The sequence below is a fragment of the Mya arenaria genome, chromosome 2 (genome assembly GCF_026914265.1).
Source record: "Mya arenaria isolate MELC-2E11 chromosome 2, ASM2691426v1".
NCBI lineage: Eukaryota > Metazoa > Mollusca > Bivalvia > Myida > Myidae > Mya > Mya arenaria.
This window is the reverse complement of record NC_069123.1, coordinates 36,380,575-36,398,188: the sequence shown is the minus strand read 5'-3', so window position 1 is coordinate 36,398,188 and position 17,614 is coordinate 36,380,575. Positions and strand designations below refer to the sequence as shown.

At 34.1% G+C, this 17,614-nt stretch overlaps 2 protein-coding genes across 6 annotated transcripts in view; one reads left to right on the top strand and one right to left on the bottom strand.

Moving 5' to 3' along the window:
• LOC128225134 (Ig-like and fibronectin type-III domain-containing protein 2) overlaps window positions 1-6,155 on the bottom strand; it is a 50,511-nt gene extending 44,356 nt beyond the window's left edge. Inside the window, exon 1 of one of the 2 annotated variants that reach the window (XM_052935171.1) lies at window positions 5,994-6,155. The gene's annotated coding sequence lies outside the window, so the exon portion shown is untranslated. Of the gene's footprint in view, window positions 1-5,923 lie in introns of both variants that reach the window. The other variant, XM_052935168.1, reaches the window with a different exon arrangement.
• A 48-nt stretch (window positions 6,156-6,203) lies between these two features.
• On the top strand, window positions 6,204-13,453 carry LOC128225135 (integrator complex subunit 15-like). Of its 4 annotated transcripts, XM_052935173.1 has the most exons (8): window positions 6,258-6,283; window positions 8,416-8,557; window positions 9,436-9,648; window positions 10,038-10,247; window positions 10,774-10,942; window positions 12,374-12,865; window positions 13,076-13,121; window positions 13,304-13,453. In XM_052935173.1, exons 2-8 carry the CDS (start codon window positions 8,555-8,557, stop codon window positions 13,368-13,370), a joined length of 1,200 nt encoding a protein of 399 aa, XP_052791133.1. In that variant the 5' UTR covers window positions 6,258-6,283; window positions 8,416-8,554; the 3' UTR covers window positions 13,371-13,453. The 4 variants fall into 4 exon arrangements, with proteins under 4 accessions (XP_052791135.1, XP_052791136.1, XP_052791134.1 ...); XM_052935175.1 differs by lacking the exon at window positions 8,416-8,557 and having other exon boundaries at window positions 6,204-6,305; XM_052935176.1 differs by lacking the exons at window positions 6,258-6,283; window positions 8,416-8,557 and adding an exon at window positions 6,210-6,225.
• The last annotated feature ends 4,161 nt before the right edge of the window (window positions 13,454-17,614 follow it).

The following is a 17,614-nucleotide window of genomic DNA, read 5'->3' as shown; positions in this document are numbered from 1 at the left end:
CCACACAAGTCAACAATTATGAAATGTGAACCTATAAATTTTGTCTCCTCAAATTATACCAGTAGCTAAGGCATAGATCTCATACAGGAGTAGATCTCATACAGGAGTAGATCTCATACATCTCATACAGGAGTAGATCTCATACAGGAGTAGATCTCATACAGGAGTAGATCTCATACAGGAGTAGATCTCATACAGGAGTAGATCTCATATACAGGAGTAGATCTCATACAGGAGTAGATCTCATATACAGGAGTAGATCTCATACAGGAGTAGATCTCATACAGGAGTAGATCTCATACATTCTTAAAACTAGAGGTTTGTATGGAAGCTGCATTACAGCCAGATGTTTCATTCTTGACAATGCAATTTTGCAGCAGGATGTATGTTTCTAGAGGAAAAAGTAAATTCTGCAGATCCGTTTTTTCGCACTGGTACTAAATATCATGCTGATAAATATTCTGACTTGGTTTTCTTGTAGATTGGATAAACACTGTTGATATTATAAAAGAGATAAGGAATTAAACATAACATTTTGTCTTAATATTTGACCGTCCTTGAATGACCTAAGTTCTTAACCCAAAATGACCCATATTCTCACCAGTCCTAAAAATCATGCTTTTAAATATTCTGACCAAGTTTCTTGAAGAAAGGATGAAGTACACTGATGAAATAGTGAAAAAAACAAAAAAACTTAAACACAAAATTTTGTCTTTATGTTTGAGCTAGTGACCTATTTTGTTTGACAAGAAATTACCTATATTCACACACTAATTGTGCTGACAAATATTGTGACCAAGTTTGATAAAGCTCAGAAAAACTGTATTTATGACACGGGATTTCTCTGATCTTTCACCTTTTTAATGTAAAAAACTAATTGCATATTACAGTCAATATACCACTTATTATATCCACAGTCTTTATAGAAAGTCTATGCCTCTATTTATTAGGGCTTGGTATTGCTGGGGAAAATATTGAAATCTATTGCAATATTTCAGGTATATATTTATTGATATATTGCAACAAGAGATGATTTTGACAAGAAATCCTACACAAATATTAATAGGCTTTTTTTATCAATAACAGTTCTGTCTTTAAGTGGAACTGAAAAAAATATGAAGTAAATATGAAGTAAAATAATCGATCAGAATATGAAAAATATGAACAAATTTAAAAGTTTATTTTATGGCTCACTTCAGATTGCTTATAATTATTACTACATCCATTACGGGTATTAATATCTGTTTCACAGTCTTCTATAATATTTTTATTTTAACAGTAATTATCATGAAAAAGAGCAATCCCAAATGATTTCCATGTCTAACTTTTATTGTAAAAATGCTAATATATATTTAGATTTTTACTGTTCAGCATCTACTGCGTATTTGACACAAGGCAAAAATAATGTGTGGTTAAGGTTACATCTTTCAAAAAAAAAGTAGGCTTTTTTTCAAGAAATTTAGTCATTATTGTGGATTGGCTTTAAAGTCATCTTCAGTATAAAGCTTTTAAGATTTACAAAATCTTTAATACACATTAACAAAAACAAAACCAAATTTATTTATTTTTTTAATTTATCAGACAGATTATAAAAACAGTAGGGTCTACTTTGAAGGTAGGGTATGGTAAGGTAACCTAAACCAGAAGTATTTTTTAGGCCCTATAATTTTTATCACTAATTTATAGCAAAATAAAGTAGCTTTTGATTCTGTTATTTTGGCTGACATGATTACAGTCAAGATTTACACTCAACAAGCTGTGTGTTGATAATGACAAAATCATGCTGATGACGATGCTAATGAGCGTGAAACAAAACATGCAATAACCACAATTTGCTTAAATATTAATTACAATTTCTGAGAAGAACAAGAGCTGTCACAGTATGTGACGAATGCCCCCGAATGTGACATTGACCTACGAACAAGGTCAGTACATGAAAAGTTGATCTTGCCTTTACGTGCCAAATACATATGGCAAGTTATTTTAAATTGCCTCTGAACATAAAAAAATACCACCCATACTCGACAACCTACACTGTTATGTCCTTATATTCAGAATTCCCTTGTGAATAAACACTTAGTGTATCTTTCACCTTAGAGGTAGGGACATGGGTCTTGCACACGGCACGTTGTCTTGGTATGTGGAACACATGTAGCAAGTGATTTTAAAATCTGTCCATACAAGGGAAAGTAACAGCCCTGACACGACAACCTATACTCTATGTCCTTATATGCAGCACTCCATTGTAAATAAACACTAAGTGTGACCTTGACCTTTGAGGTAGGGACACGGGTCTTGCACGCGACACGTCGTCTTGGTATGTCCAACACATGTGTCAAGTTTTTTTAAAATCTGTCCATACAAGGGAAAGTTACAGCCCGGACACGACAACCTATACTCTATGTCCTTATATGCAGCACTCCATTGTGAATAAACACTATGTGACCTTGACCTTTGAGGCAGGGACACGGGTCTTGCACACGACACGTCTTCTTGGTATGTGGAACACATGTGGCAAGTTATTTTAAAATCTGTCCATACAAGAGAAAGTTACAGCCCGGACACGACAACCTATACTCTATGTCCTTATATGCAGCACTCCATTGTGAATAAACACTAAGCGTGACCTTGACCTTTGAAGTAGGGACACGGGTCTTGCAGGCGACACGTCGTCTTGGTATGTGGAACACATGTGGCAAGTTATTTTAAAATCTGTCCATACAAGGGAAAGTTACAGCCCGGACACGACAACCTATATACTTTATGTCGTTTTATGCAGCACTCCATTGTAAATAAACTCTAAGTGTGACCTTGACCTTTGAGGTAGGGACACGGGTTTTGCACGCGACACGTCGTCTTGGTATGTGGAACACATTTGGCAAGTTATTTTAAAATCTGTCCATACAAGGGAAAGTTACAGCCCGGACACGACAACCTATACTCTATGTCCTTATATGCAGCACTCCATTGTAAATAAACACTAAGTGTGACCTTGACCTTTGAGGTAGGGCCACGGGTCTTGCACGCGACACGTCGTCTTGGTATGTGGAACACATGTGGCAAGTGATTTTAAAATCTGTCCATACAAGAGAAAGTTACAGCCCGGACACGACAACCTATACTCTATGTCCTTATATGCAGCACTCCATTGTGAATAAACACTAAGTGTGACCTTGACGTTTGAGGTAGAGACACGAGTCTTGCACACGTCGTCTTGGTATGTGGAACACATGTGGCAAGTTATTTTAAAATCTGTCCATACAAGGGAAAGTTACAGAGCCGGACGGACGGACGGACGGACGGTGCGATTTTAATATACCCACCTTCGGGGGCATAAAAACACCTTGTCAATGAAAATGTTGTTCATGAAAAGAAAAATAATAAGTTATAACTTAATTTTAAATAACCGTCTCAAATACCGGCCTGAAATATCAAATCAAATCAAAGAAAAAGTCAAATCTCAAACTCTGGTGAGTTTCAACTCATTTTACCACAAGGCATCAAAAGTTATCAAAAATCATATATATTTTAACACCCTTAGCCCATTCTATCATAAAATATGTTGGTTAAGACTTTTGGTCAAGAGTCCAACGGAAAAATATTCTACAGGCAAAAATGTATTTGAGTACAATTAAGTGGGTTTTTTTTTAACAATTACTCAAGTATATTCTTTGCTCTAGAATTAGTCAATACATCTATGATTAAGCGATTTTTAGAAAAGTAAGAAAAAAACAGGCAAGATTTTGAAAAATATGATACTTTCATGTGGTAAATTGAGTTGGGATTGAGAGATCAGACTTCAGCATTTTTGTGATATTGCAGCATTGAGGTATTTTAAAATCGTATTGCGGTATTATAATGTCAGAAATGATATCTCAATTGAACCAGTATATTGCGAAATCTATTATTCACCTTCAACTTTATGCATAATTCTATGAGTTTCTAGGTATTGAAAATGCATGATTTGAAGACCAAACATCCTTGATTACTATGCATAAACTTGTATGGGAGGACACTCAAAAATAAATAAATCCTTACTGTAATCAATAAATTTCTACACTTGAAAATGTTCCATATCTTGTAGATTTTGGCAGTGTTGAACATTTTTTATTATAAGTTAAAAAAATCCTTCGCTGACATTAGAAATCTTGAACTTGCAACCAAAACAATAACTGAAAACACAGTTGGCCATGACATCAGCTTCTGATTTCATAATTACTTTCAGAACTATCATCTGTTATTCCTTCAATACTCCCTGGGGCATATGTACATGCTAAACGTAAAAGTTTGAAATTTGATTGACAGTATGGTACAAAACAGTTACTGAACAACTATCCCTTATGATTACAATGATACATTAGTCATACTTTGCATTCACTGTGTATTATTTTAACTCTGTTGATTCTGGGTGCATTTAAACTTGAATTAAAGTAACAAAGAAATACATGTTTCTATAATATAAAATACACAGCTCAGGTAGTATGGTACCCTACATGTATGCAAGTAGGAAGTCACAATGGCATTGGAAAGATAACCCGAAAGGGGAAAAAAAAGCTCTATTTTTAGGTTATGATAAAATGGCAAAGAGGGTGAATTATCAATAAATTTTTGAAGTGGTCTGTTCGATAATTCTACCATAATAATTTTCATAATTTGGTATTCTATTAAATTTATATTATCTTAAATCGATGCTAACTCTGATTGCACGATTATCGATTTTTGAAAATAATATTCTAGGGGTCGTTTTAAAAATATTAGTCCCATTTTTTTTCAAAATTCAAACTCAATTTTAGATGTATACTGTATACCTTTACTTTTCCTCATAAAACATCATTTTTTTAAAGTAAACATGAAAAATGTGATCTGATACTTTGTCAACAGTCTTATAGCACTTACGCCAACATTACGCCGCTGATCTGAAGATCAGTGCAATGCATGCTTATTTTAAAACTTATTCATGTGCAAAACATACACAGTAAAATTCACTAAACTGATGCACCAGTCAATTGTAACCACAGCCCCCCCAGGGTCGGGGGTATACCGGGGATGGCTGGAAAAATGGGTCGTGTTTTTACCTTTCAGGTGGCCCCACAGTACCGAGTGAATGCGGTGGTTTTGTCTTCACTTTAAATATAGCGGGGAATGGGCTTTACCTTGGTTCCCTGGGGTGAGGGGGCATTTGGCTAGGATTTTAAAATCTGTTGTCCCCGCAGGGCGGGGATTTTAGCCGGGGTTGGCTGGACCGAAAGTCCCCGGACCTGGGGGGGGCGTGGTTACAATTGACTGGTGCATGACAGTGTACTACTAGCTGTACATTAATTGTAATTATTATATTGCCAACTTACAAAAAATATTTCTTCCTGTCTTCCTTATAATTTCAATAAAATTGAATAAGTTTCTCTGTTTGTTCCTTTTGGATTGAAATACTTGTTGAGTGTTAAAGCATCATTAATTGCCGCTGGAGAATATTTTTTTTCTTACTTTAAAACTTCATTTGAACCCAAACTATCATTTGTATAAAAAGCAAATTCATGATGGAATTTCTAAAAAAGGGCATTACTGAGTGGGCGAATCAAATATAGTTTGGATAGTTTGACTTGCCATATCTCCAGTCCAAATACCAGGTTACAGGTAACTTAGTCTGTACAAAGTGCATTGTAACTCTTAGATTTAAAAATTAAGATTGACAACAAATAAAATATTTATTTTTTTATTTTCTACTACTACTACTACTATTACTACTACCACTGCTACTACTGAATAATAATAATATTACTTCTACTACTACTACTACTACTACTACTACTACTTCTAATACTACTACAGTACTACTTAATAATAATAAAATAATAGTAATAGACTATTTCAGATGTAATCGTTGACAAAAAAAGTAAACAAATATTAATAAATTAAAAAGTGGTACCTGATATAGTAATAGTAGTGTCAAGAACTTACAGCCATTGAAATAATAACAAAGTTACATTTAAATTTACCTGAAAATGAAAAATGATAACACAGGTAATGGATCATCCATTAGAATATTTGATGTGGAGAATATAAAGGCGACATTGAATTAAATAAGTTTGTAATGTTGTGTATTTCCTCCTCTTAATTCGTATACATGAAAATAAATTTGGTAACCCAATATTTTTTCTAGCAAATGAGAAATTTATAGTAAAATATTTTTTTGAATATTAGCTGCTCCCTGATCTACCTAACTTCCGGGTACGAAAATGAAACTGGGACGAATTATAAGTGGACGACTGTAGAGAAATTCTGTTTGGTTTGAACTTTCTTTAACACTGGTCCGTGCTAACCCCGTCTTTTTCAACATTTGTTTGCTCTCAATGTGTATATTAGACTTTTAAATCAGTGCTTCTCAATCTCTGACACCTGGAACAATAATCCCTTGCCCTAGCCAAAGCCCTAGGCTAATGCGCGTTTCTATAGAGTACTTTTTTAACATTTGGATATTCATTCCACAAGTCGACTGAATCATACCAATGTAAAATATATTCTTTGACTATAACTCCTCAATAAACAATGCATCGTTAAAGCAGCACTCTCACAGATTGAACGTTTTGACAATTTTCTTATTTTTTGTCTTCTACCCCTACCAGTTTTCATGACTTATAAAACTGAGCCTTGTTAAAAGCCATCACCAAACAGGGTTAAATCCAATTGCAATAACTTACATTTATCGTGTGCAAATTAAATTTTGAGCTTAATGTACATACCAATGCAGATGGATGATATATTTCATCTTTCTTATTCGTTAATGGCTAACCGTCAAATATGACTATTTAAAATGGCCCTGCGTGGGGGGGGGGGGTAAAAATAGAGTTAGAATGTCAAGTCACCTAAGCTACTTTTCTTCCAAATGATACTTAGAACTTTCAAATTAGACCAAACATGCAAAGAACTTTCAAATTAGGCCAAACATGCAACAAAAGGGCCTATTAAGAAACCATTTGTTTATTGAACTGCTGTAATCCCTCTTGACACTTACTTACTTACTTGGTCTTACTTGGTCTGTAAGGGCAATTTTATAGCCCCTAAGGCTAAATAGATACCCTTGCATCTTCTTCAGTAAACTGTCTCCACTTCCGGGTTTGTATCTCAGTAACTTTGTCTTAGTATATTGATGATATGTCAAAGCGGTTGGGTCGCCAAAGCTTATCGAGATTTGTTTTAAATGTAAGCAATGTTGTGCTGTTAACCAGTTCTCCTGGTAAATTATTCCAAGTAGAAACTGTTCTTATTCCAAATGCATTCATTCTTCTTCCTTTCTTGGCTTGTCTCTGATTCAGTTTTAGATTATGTCCTCTGGTACCAACATTTTCAGCAAATGTGAAGAAATTATTTATATCAATGTTGTCAATATTGTGCACTATTTTGTAAACCTGGATTATATCATATCTTTTACGTCGGTATTCGAGAGTTGTAAGATTTAATTCACACAAACGTTCCTCATACGTCAACCCTTTTAGCTCAGGAACAAGTCTTGTAGCTCTGCGTTGGACATTCTCTATGATCTGCTTACACTTCTTTGTTGTAGGGTAATAAACTAAATTTCCATAATCCAAATGTGATCTTATCAGTGCCTTGTACAGAGTTAAGAATAGGTCCTTGTTCATGTACGTAAACTTTCTTCTAACTAGACCAATTATACTATTTGCTTTGTTAGCTATATTGTTTATGTGTTGATCAAAGTTCAAATTTGATGTGAATAATATTCCCAAGTCTCTCTCTTGATTATCTCTAGTCAGTTCGTGAGTCTCACCATTTGTATCACTCATTGTATAAGTATTTATCAATTTTTCATTACCATATGTCACTACTTTACACTTATCTATGTTGAATTTAAGCAGCCACTTGCTACTCCACTCACACAAATTGTCAATGTCATTTTGAAGTTGGTCTTGATCCTTTTTGGATCTTATCTCACTATAAACCTTGCAATCATCTGCAAAAAGCTTACACAGTCCTCTTAAAACTTCTGGTATATCATTAACGAAGATAATAAACAATATCGGACCTAAAATAGATCCTTGTGGAATACCAGATAGTACTTTACTCCATTTTGAGGTACATCCATTTACATTGACACGCTGCAGTCTATTTGATAGAAAATTTCCTAGCCACTTCAATAGATTTCCTGATATACCGTAAGCTTCAACTTTCTGTAACAGTCTTCTGTGTGGTACTGAATCGAATGCTTTCTGGAAGTCTAAATATATTGTATCAACTTGAATATCATTGTCTATTGCTTCTGTCCACTCTTCAAGCACCGACAAGAGCTGCAACACTGTATTTCTATTCTTCCTAAAACCGAACTGACAGTCAGACAGCAAGTTATTATAATCCAAATGCGCAACAAGCTTTTCTCTTACAAGCCTTTCTAAAATTTTACAGATACAGGATGTCAAAGAAACTGGTCTATAATTTCCAGGGATAGACTTATCTCCTTTTTTAAATATACAAGTAACGTTTGCCTTTTTCCAATCGCTTGGTACGTCTCCCGTAGACATCGACTTCACAAACAAGTCATACAATGGTAAATACAGTTCCACAGCACATTCTTTCAAAAAGTAAGGATGGCAACTATCTGGGCCGCATGATTTGGAAGTATTCAATGTTTTCAAAATCTTTAACACATTGTCTGCACTAAAGTGTACATCATGAATAAAATTTTCTTTATCAACCTTCCGACTGAAATTGGGCAATTCTTCATTCCCTTCTGTAGTAAACACAGATGAAAAAAAGTCATTTAATACTCTAGCTTTCTCTGCATCACCAGTTATAGTATTCCCTTCCTTATCTTTTAAATCTGCAATTGAGGTTTTACTTTTAGTCTCTCCTTTAATAAAACTCCAAAACGACTTTGGAGACTTTTTGGTACTTTCCACAACACCTTTCTGGTACTTTTTCTTTGAAAAACGAATGGCTGTAGTTACCTGATTTCTAGCTCTACAATATTCCTGATAGTCTACATAACTACGTGAAAATGTAAATCTTTTCCATAAATGGTATTTCTTTTTAAGTTTCCTAAGACAATAATAGTCCATCCATTTGGGCTTGATTATTCCTTTCTTAATACTTGATTTTGGTATGTATGTATCTATACAGTGACCTATATGTCCTAGAATAAATTGCCATGCATCATCCACATTCATGTCCTTTATATCTTGCCACGAAACTTCTGACAAATATTTACGTATTTCTTCATAACTTCCTTTATAAAATTTTGGATAATTTGACTCTTCTCGACACAACATCTTGTGAATCTGTTTGATATTAATTTTTGTAATTTATGCTACAAAAAGGCAATCATGATGAAGCTTTAACCAATAGTTAAAAACAACAAAAGAACTTGAATAAAGAACATAAAGAACTTTTATTAACCTCAATAAAATCTTAACTTTATGATTGCAGACAAACACCACCATGTCTGCTACCTTGGCAAGACTGCAGTACCTGGATTTCCCTGAGTGCTCTCAGGAGGCCCTAATTTTCCTGGTTAAACATTTTTCTTCTGAGGCCCGTCATGGGGTTCCAGGCAGGACCTCCCCAGGGGAGAAACTGGCAATCGATGTGGCTCAAGAGTTCATAGTTGAGCTTTATAAACGAAAGTACCACAGAAAAATGGTAATGAATCAAAATGAGTCATGTTTTCTTTGTTTTGGTCAATCATTAATGATGCGGTAAATTGTTTGTTTGTTGTTGCTTAATCAATTTGTTTTTGAAATGTGGTGAAAGGGGAAAAAAGTTATTCATTCATAGTGTTCACTTGTTGATAGCAATGTCATCAACAATTCCGCTATGAAGCAACAAACAGAACTAGTCTTGGTCAAGGCACTCTCACTGTCTTAAATCTTTGGTGTAAAAGAGCTTTTCCTATGTTTTACACGATACTCAAGTACAGATGCCAAATCAATTCATATCTCATTTTGACAAGAATTGATCAGGCAAAGAAAATCAATGTTAAAGGTCACCATGATTTTTCTTTCAATTTTCTTTGGTAATTATTTATTTAGAAGCTGAATGCAGTGCATGAGCTACAGCTACTGGAGATGGTGTGTCGGACCTTACAGGAGTGTCCAGAGCAAGCCTGCTACAAGGCTTTTACGGCCATATTCGGGGGACACATCGAAGCAGCTAAGATCACCCTGATGACTAAGCTTGTCTCGATGGCAATATCAGTGTCTTGTGGGCCGGTTCTCCGCTGTGTGGCGTTGTGGATGCAGGTTGGTAAAGCAAGGCAGTACAATGCTGAATTCATATTTTTAAGTTGTCTGGTTTTGAAGAAAGAGTTGTTGTTATAGCTTTGATGCTGTAGGCGTCAAGAAAACGTGTTGATCTTTAGTTCGAAAAGTGTTGTTATAGCTTTTGTGTCATCGGCCATGTGCAAAATCATTAAACCCTGCCTAAAGCTTAAGTGTTAAAGATTTTCACATGAAACACTTTGTGTCAATTTCAACAAACTTATTCCAGTACAAAGCCATGTTACCATTGACAATATGCACATGTGTATAGCAAGGCCCATAGCTCTTTTCAAAACTTGTCTTACATGTATACAGCTCTCCTTTGTATTTGTGTTTCCTGCTGTCTTATTTATGTACATGTGTAGCAGGAACAATTAAGCCAGTGCAAGTGTGTTTGTGACGTTGCACACCAGATTGCAGACGATTATTGGCAACTATACCCTGGGCTTGGTCCTGAATCATGGGCTCTCCTGTGTATTTCTATCCTATTGTCTTATTTATGTTGCAGGAGCAAGGTAGCCAGAGCCAGTGTGTTTGTGACGTTGCACAGCAGGTTGTAGAGGATTATGGGCAACTATACCCCGGGCTTGGTCCTGCTTTCCGGGCTCTCCCTAGTGTCTCCTCCCTCTTCACATGTAACTTTGTCACTGCTATCACAACCATATACACATACACAGGTAAGACCATGGTTTGGGATTCATGAATCTTTTTTTCAGGTTCAGCTTTCAATTGAAATTTTGCCATTTCAGTTAATATATCCCTTTCTACATTATTTGAACTCAAGTTTGACTTAAGGGTTTCTCTGTATAACTACTACAGTACTGTTTGCAAATAAACTGCATGTTAATCAGTTAAGCATTAATTAACAGAATGCTATTTTGGACCAAAAGCAATTGAAATTTTCACCATTTAATACTATTTTTGAAAATGACAAATTTTCAAGTACATATTTTTGCAAAGAATTTAAGATAAATCATGAATTGTCCTGTTCTTCTACAAGTGTTATATATGTTATCAATTGCAAAAAATGTAAAAAGCAATATGTTGGTCAGACACAACAAAAATGTAGTCAGAGAATGAACAGTCATAAGTTTGATATAAAGCATTTTCCAGATTCATATACAAATGTGTCTGAACATTTTAATGCTCCTGACCACAGTATCAATGATTTTTCTTTTATGCCAATTGATAAAATTGAGAACAATTGGAAACGATTATTAAAGGAGAGTAAATGGACGCACATTCTTGGCACTGTCATTCCTAATGGTATGAATTCAAAAATATTATTTTAATTCTTCTTGCAGAATTAAAAAAAAAAATCACAAAATTAATCTGGTTTATAACTGTTTTAACCTATTTAATGTTGCATAGTTTATACTGGTTTATTGATGTTTGTTTATGCATTTATATTGCATTTTACCAGTTTATTAATTGTATCTCTTTAGATCCTATAGGACATTATTTTGCAAAAATGTATGCTATATTTTGACGTTATCAACATTGACGTCATTTGATGTTGACCTTATTTCCTGGTTATTATATACATACAACCTGATGAAGGCCGAATGGCCGAAACGTTGTTTCATAAATAAATTATTTGTGTTGAAGTTGGACTTCTTTAATTATCACCATATTTTGGACCAAGGAATTCACAAAACCATCATCAGTCAATGCTTCAAAAACTTGGAATGCTTGGTTTGTTTGCAAATAGTAGTTGTACATAAAACGATAATAAATTGTACACTATTATAAGATAAGCTGGTGAAATAAGGTCTATGGAAATTATTTCAAGAAAACTGCAATGAAAGAACCATTTTCAAGCATTATACATGCCAACATTCAGTGCAATCAGTGTTGCATGAGTATTCATACCCCAAATCCTCCATTTTGATTTGGTGATTTTAACACTTGTCATTTAGACGGCATACTTCAGTAAGCCTGGTTACACCTATGGTTGTAGTAGTGGAAGGGGTAGTATTTTAGAGTCGAAGTGGTAGTGTTTATGACATGATTACTTTAACTAAAGAGAATAATTTTGTCAATTTTTTTAGTGGTATGTAATCATTATTTAAAATTTATGTATTTAGAAATTGAATTAAATGTTTCAGATGTAAGCAAGACCCCACCCAAGGAGCTCTTGGAATGCATCGTAGACTGGATCTCATCAGATCCCTGTTTGTGCTCAGACTCTGTTAGACTTGTTCGGATTCAGGCCAACTTTACCTGTCCTTTAGGTGGACTCATCCGCTGGTGCATTCTGGGACCTATAGTCACATCAATGGCAGGAGAGTCCAATAGTTCAGTCCAGGGGGGAACAAGTGCTGCCAAAGATTTAAAACAAACAAACACACAAGATTCAAAACTAATGAGTCTCTTCTCAAAATTACACCTTGGAGTATTGTTATGTTTGCAAGCATATCAGAGCATGGAGTTAAATGAACAATTGTTTTCTTATGGAGATATATTCATCGTGTCCAAGACATTGTCCTCATATTACCGAGGCGGACAATGCAGGGAAGAACTGATTGATGCAATCAACACAGCTGTCGATCGACTTGCGCAAATTATTCAAATGGCCCTCGCTACTAAATCCCTTTCAGGTAGGACAAAGTTAATGCAAAGAATTGTCTAAGTATGGATAAAGAAGATTAAAGTTTTGGTACTAACTAGAGTGAAAATGCTTCAAATTAACCTAAAGATTTAGCATATAAAAATTAACAAAAGTATTCAGTTCCTGATGTGTATGTACAGTTGCAATTACTAACTTATTTTCAACAATATTGAATTGAGCCTTGTTTTTCTGTTTTCAGACAAGTTTGATTTCCTTCAAGTCAGGGAAGGTCTACCTCCGAACCGGTCAGTGGTTTTCATAGCACTTGACTTTCTTTATCTGACTTTAAAATCTTTTTTTTTGTTCAATAACTAGGTCACTAGGTCAACCCAATCCAATCATTTGAAAAAAATAGTTATTTCTTAGGGCCAAGTTTGATGGAATTTGTCAGAATGTTTTTGTCAATGAAGTTAATTGACCATTTCAGATTGCTTGACATGATGTTGTCCATGAAATATGCAACTCAACGAACAGAAGCCATGGATCTCTCGTGATACATGATGTTACACAAATTGTTAATGATTGGTGCATTTAAACTGTAAAGGACTTCATTCATAGAATAAATGGCAGCAGAAGAGGCACTGTTTGTTAGACCAGTTTAGGGGAGTGTGGGTTAACCTTGATTACATCCACCATCCACAGTTTTGTATCTGTTTTAAAACTTAAATAGTAATGAGCCAAGTTTTATACAACATGGCACAAAGTAAACGTTTATCCAAGGAAGATCAAATTAATGATGTTTACAGCATCCTTATCTGTAGGACTTGGTCAAGGTGAAAACCTTCACATTATTCTCCTTAAATGACAAATGCTATTAATTTAGTTGCCACCCTGATATTTCAATAGATGTAAACTAATGGAACTTGGCACAAATGTTCACAAAAGAAAGTTGACCCAAGTCCTATACAATGTATGTCAAGGTAAAAAATGTACCAATATCTTTGTCCCCTTAATTTCAGCACTTGTGAGATTTTAATAGATGTAAACTATAGCTAATGGCAATTTGCACAAATGTTCACAACAGAAAGTTGACCAAAGTCCAATACAATGTATGTCAAGGTAATAAATGTACCAATATCTTTGTCCCCTTAATTTCAGCACTTGTGTGAGATTTTAATAGATGTAAACTATAGCTAATGGCAATTTGCACAAATGTTCACAACAGAAAGTTGACCCAAGTCCAATACAATGTATGTCAAGGTAAAAAATGTACCAATATCTTTGTCCCCTTAATTTCAGCACTTGTGAACCAAATATCTTGTCATAGTTATTCATTGCAGGTAGCCACCGTGTGTTGTTAATAAAATCCAAGTCTGTTAGTCCATGGTCAAGGTCAAATGCTTATATATAACTACATAACAAGTGGGTTTTACCGGGTTCTAAGATTTTTCAATCAGTAAAGACCAAATTAATGTTACACCATGCCAGCGAGTGAGATTAATATACATTTAATATCACCCCCCACACGAGAAATGTCCAACAAAGAAGATCACACTAAGAACTCAGTGTTTTCCAAGTTTATTCATCAAAAAACATACAGGAGTGCTACAAATGGAATGGTTTAAATTCACAAACATTCAGAGGGAAATGTTAAACATTATGTGTACAGTTTTGACATACATCTTATAGCATTTTCAAGAGGATATATGTAAACGCCAACTTAGGATTTTGTATCAAATTAAAGCCAGTGGAGATATATCTTCAACAATGAAAATTCGTTGTGGCTTTTAGCTTGCTGAGTGATAATATTTTGGCTTATAGCTTGCTGAGTGATAATATTTTAACTGTCAACATTATGATAAATATATAAACATTGTAAATGAAACAACATGCAGCAGCTTATTGCATAAAACTGTTCAATTCTTTGGTTGGGTTAAAGTTAGCCGAAATCAGTTTTGATTGGTCAATATTTATCCAATAGCCAAAAACTGTTTTAATTGGTCAATATTTACCAAATAATTACTATTAACCAATCAAACTTTTTAATGTGCAGGCCAAACAAAAGATAACCAATGGACATCTTATAAAAGTGTTATACAACTGGCTGCTGCAGTTGACTTCTGTAGATATATCTCTGGCATATAAGGTAATAAATTATTAACCATTTCCAAATTCATACACATGAACCTAACATAGATTCAAATGGAAATGAAGAGCAGTTGAAATAAGAACAACAACAGCTATGCCACTAAATTCTCTCAAATTTACACAGGCAATATTGCAATAATTTGCATCTTAAATATTTGATTCCAGGAGCTATTCTATTCTTTGGTCATTATTTTGTTTATGTTCTGGGGCTAATTTTCAACTTATATATATGTTATCATATAGCAAGTGACATTTGCAAAATATGAAATTTCTGTTACCGTAATACAGTAATTTCAAAACCACATGCAAACCACATAACAATCATTTATGCAAGTGAGGTCAATTGTTTAACCACCAATCAGAATGGCTGTTAATAATAAAAGCATTTGAAAGGTAAAAGATGAAACTTTAAAAAAATAAATATTGTTTTTCACAGCAAGATGCATTTTTTCAAACTTTTAATAAAGATTATGTTAAGAAAAACTCGTTCACTTGTAACAAAACCATAAGAATTTAAATTTATCTTTCTAAATTCTAAACTATTACTAACTAAAAGGGACGTGTACTTGTTTTATAGGGCCTACCATGGACCTCTAGATCCCTGGGTCCACCATCCAAAAGAAACCAACCTGTGTGAACTGTGAACAGAATGATTATAACAATAATAATCATTTTTTTCGAAAAATCCAATAAGATTGTTAATATTATTTTAAATGTGGCAGTATATGCTCTATTTTGCCAAAAAGTGTAAATAACGATAATAAAAATTAAATAATTTTAAGCTTTTTTTTTAAAAAACTTCTTCTAAAAAAGTTTGGTGTTTGTTCAGTTCATAAAAGTAAAATAACTTAATCTCAACAAAGTTAAACAAATTTGTGGCCAACATCAATACCTGTAATGAATCATTGTGCATAACAGATTTATCACAAATGATAACAAAATTGATAATAATCAACAACTATGAGGCCTAAAAAAAAATTGTTTGGTTAGGGTAACATCCTTTTCAAAAATAGCGTGGGTAGGTAGGCTTTTATTATTTATTTTTTTATTAGGCTTTATATAAGAATGTCAATTTCATCATTGGAGAATGGTGTTAAAGTTATCTTCTAGCATTTAAGGTTTTAAACTACATATTGAAAAGCAGTTGTATTTTTGTAATTTGTTTTTCATATCTTTTTCAAATTGACTATAAAAACAGTAGGGTCGGCGCCTATTTCGTAGGTAGGGTCGGGTTACCCGAACCAAATGTATTTTTTCTTAGGCCTCACACATACATACACTTTACAATCATACACATGGATTGAAGATTCTAATTGCAATAAAGGTAAGTATGGTGATATTTACGGTAATTTAATTACATGAATTTACACAATGCGCCAATTTGTTAAGAAGTTTGTTGAAGTTAACAACATTGTTAATGTCATCGTTGTTAACTATAAAGTCATTACTGGACTGGAAGTTTAATGGATACACTTGTGATCTGCAGTTTCCAGACAAGATTTGAAACAACCGTTTCAGCTGTACTGTTTTATTCAAATATATTCTCTGAATATCAATGCATAGAAGTTGACAGCAATATCATTATTCACGTTCTTAACTTTTACAAAGTTCTGAACAATCGGCCAAATGCAATGTGAAATAAATAATGTATAATGTAGTTAATTCGAAGTGCAAATTCAGAAGTTAATGCTCAAAAGACAGTTATGTATTACAATACAAGCATAAGGCAGTCTTAATACTAAAAAACAACAGCTATACAGGGTTCTCAATAAGTTTCAGTTAAACCGTCTCAAATGGTGAAGTAACCGACCAGCTTCTACTTATTCTACTGAAAATTCATTTAGTTTTCCAAATTTGAACCGGCCCTTTTGCCATTTGAACCGTCCATTTTGGCCGGCAGCCGGTTCTTATTGAGAACACTGGCTATATAGCCTGGTCACTTCTTAAGCAATGAAAAACGTTTTGTGTTTTCCTGATGGGTAAAACATGTAATCCAAGATAATCCTGATTAAGTCATACCCTTCAATGGACGCACTTATAGTGTGGTAAATAAGTATTACAGTTTTGTGACCTTATTTTCATCAATTCACTTTTATGTGCGATTGAAATATAGATTGGTCAGGAAATGCCCGGCTGAAACTGGAGAATTAAAACTGATTTTTTACCTTGAGCCAAAATTGGTTCTAAATGTTGATTAATCTGCAGAACAATTACTAGCCAAATAGTGTGACATTGATCTTTAACCAATAGGGATTGCACAATTGTTGCCTTTATACTAAATAAATCAACAAACCAAAATTTCAACAGTATACATTAAAAGTGTAAAAAAAAAACCTGAAGCACTGGCTTTAGTATTGTGGCCATGAATAGCCAGGCCTGAGTTCCAACATAGGTCATAAAGATAAGCTTCGTAAATACTGGTAGAAATACCCAAATTTTTATTTTGACATATAGCAAATCGGGAGCGGGCTCAACCAACAAAAGCCAGTCCTATATTTCCCTACCAGTTCATGGCCAGGGAATAAAACAGAGCAGATAAATGGTGAAATACACAACACACACGTTCTCATCAATTACTATAATTTTGTAGATAGTTCATTTTTATTGACTATATCAACATTGGATTTCTTAACAAGCAAAATACATGTAT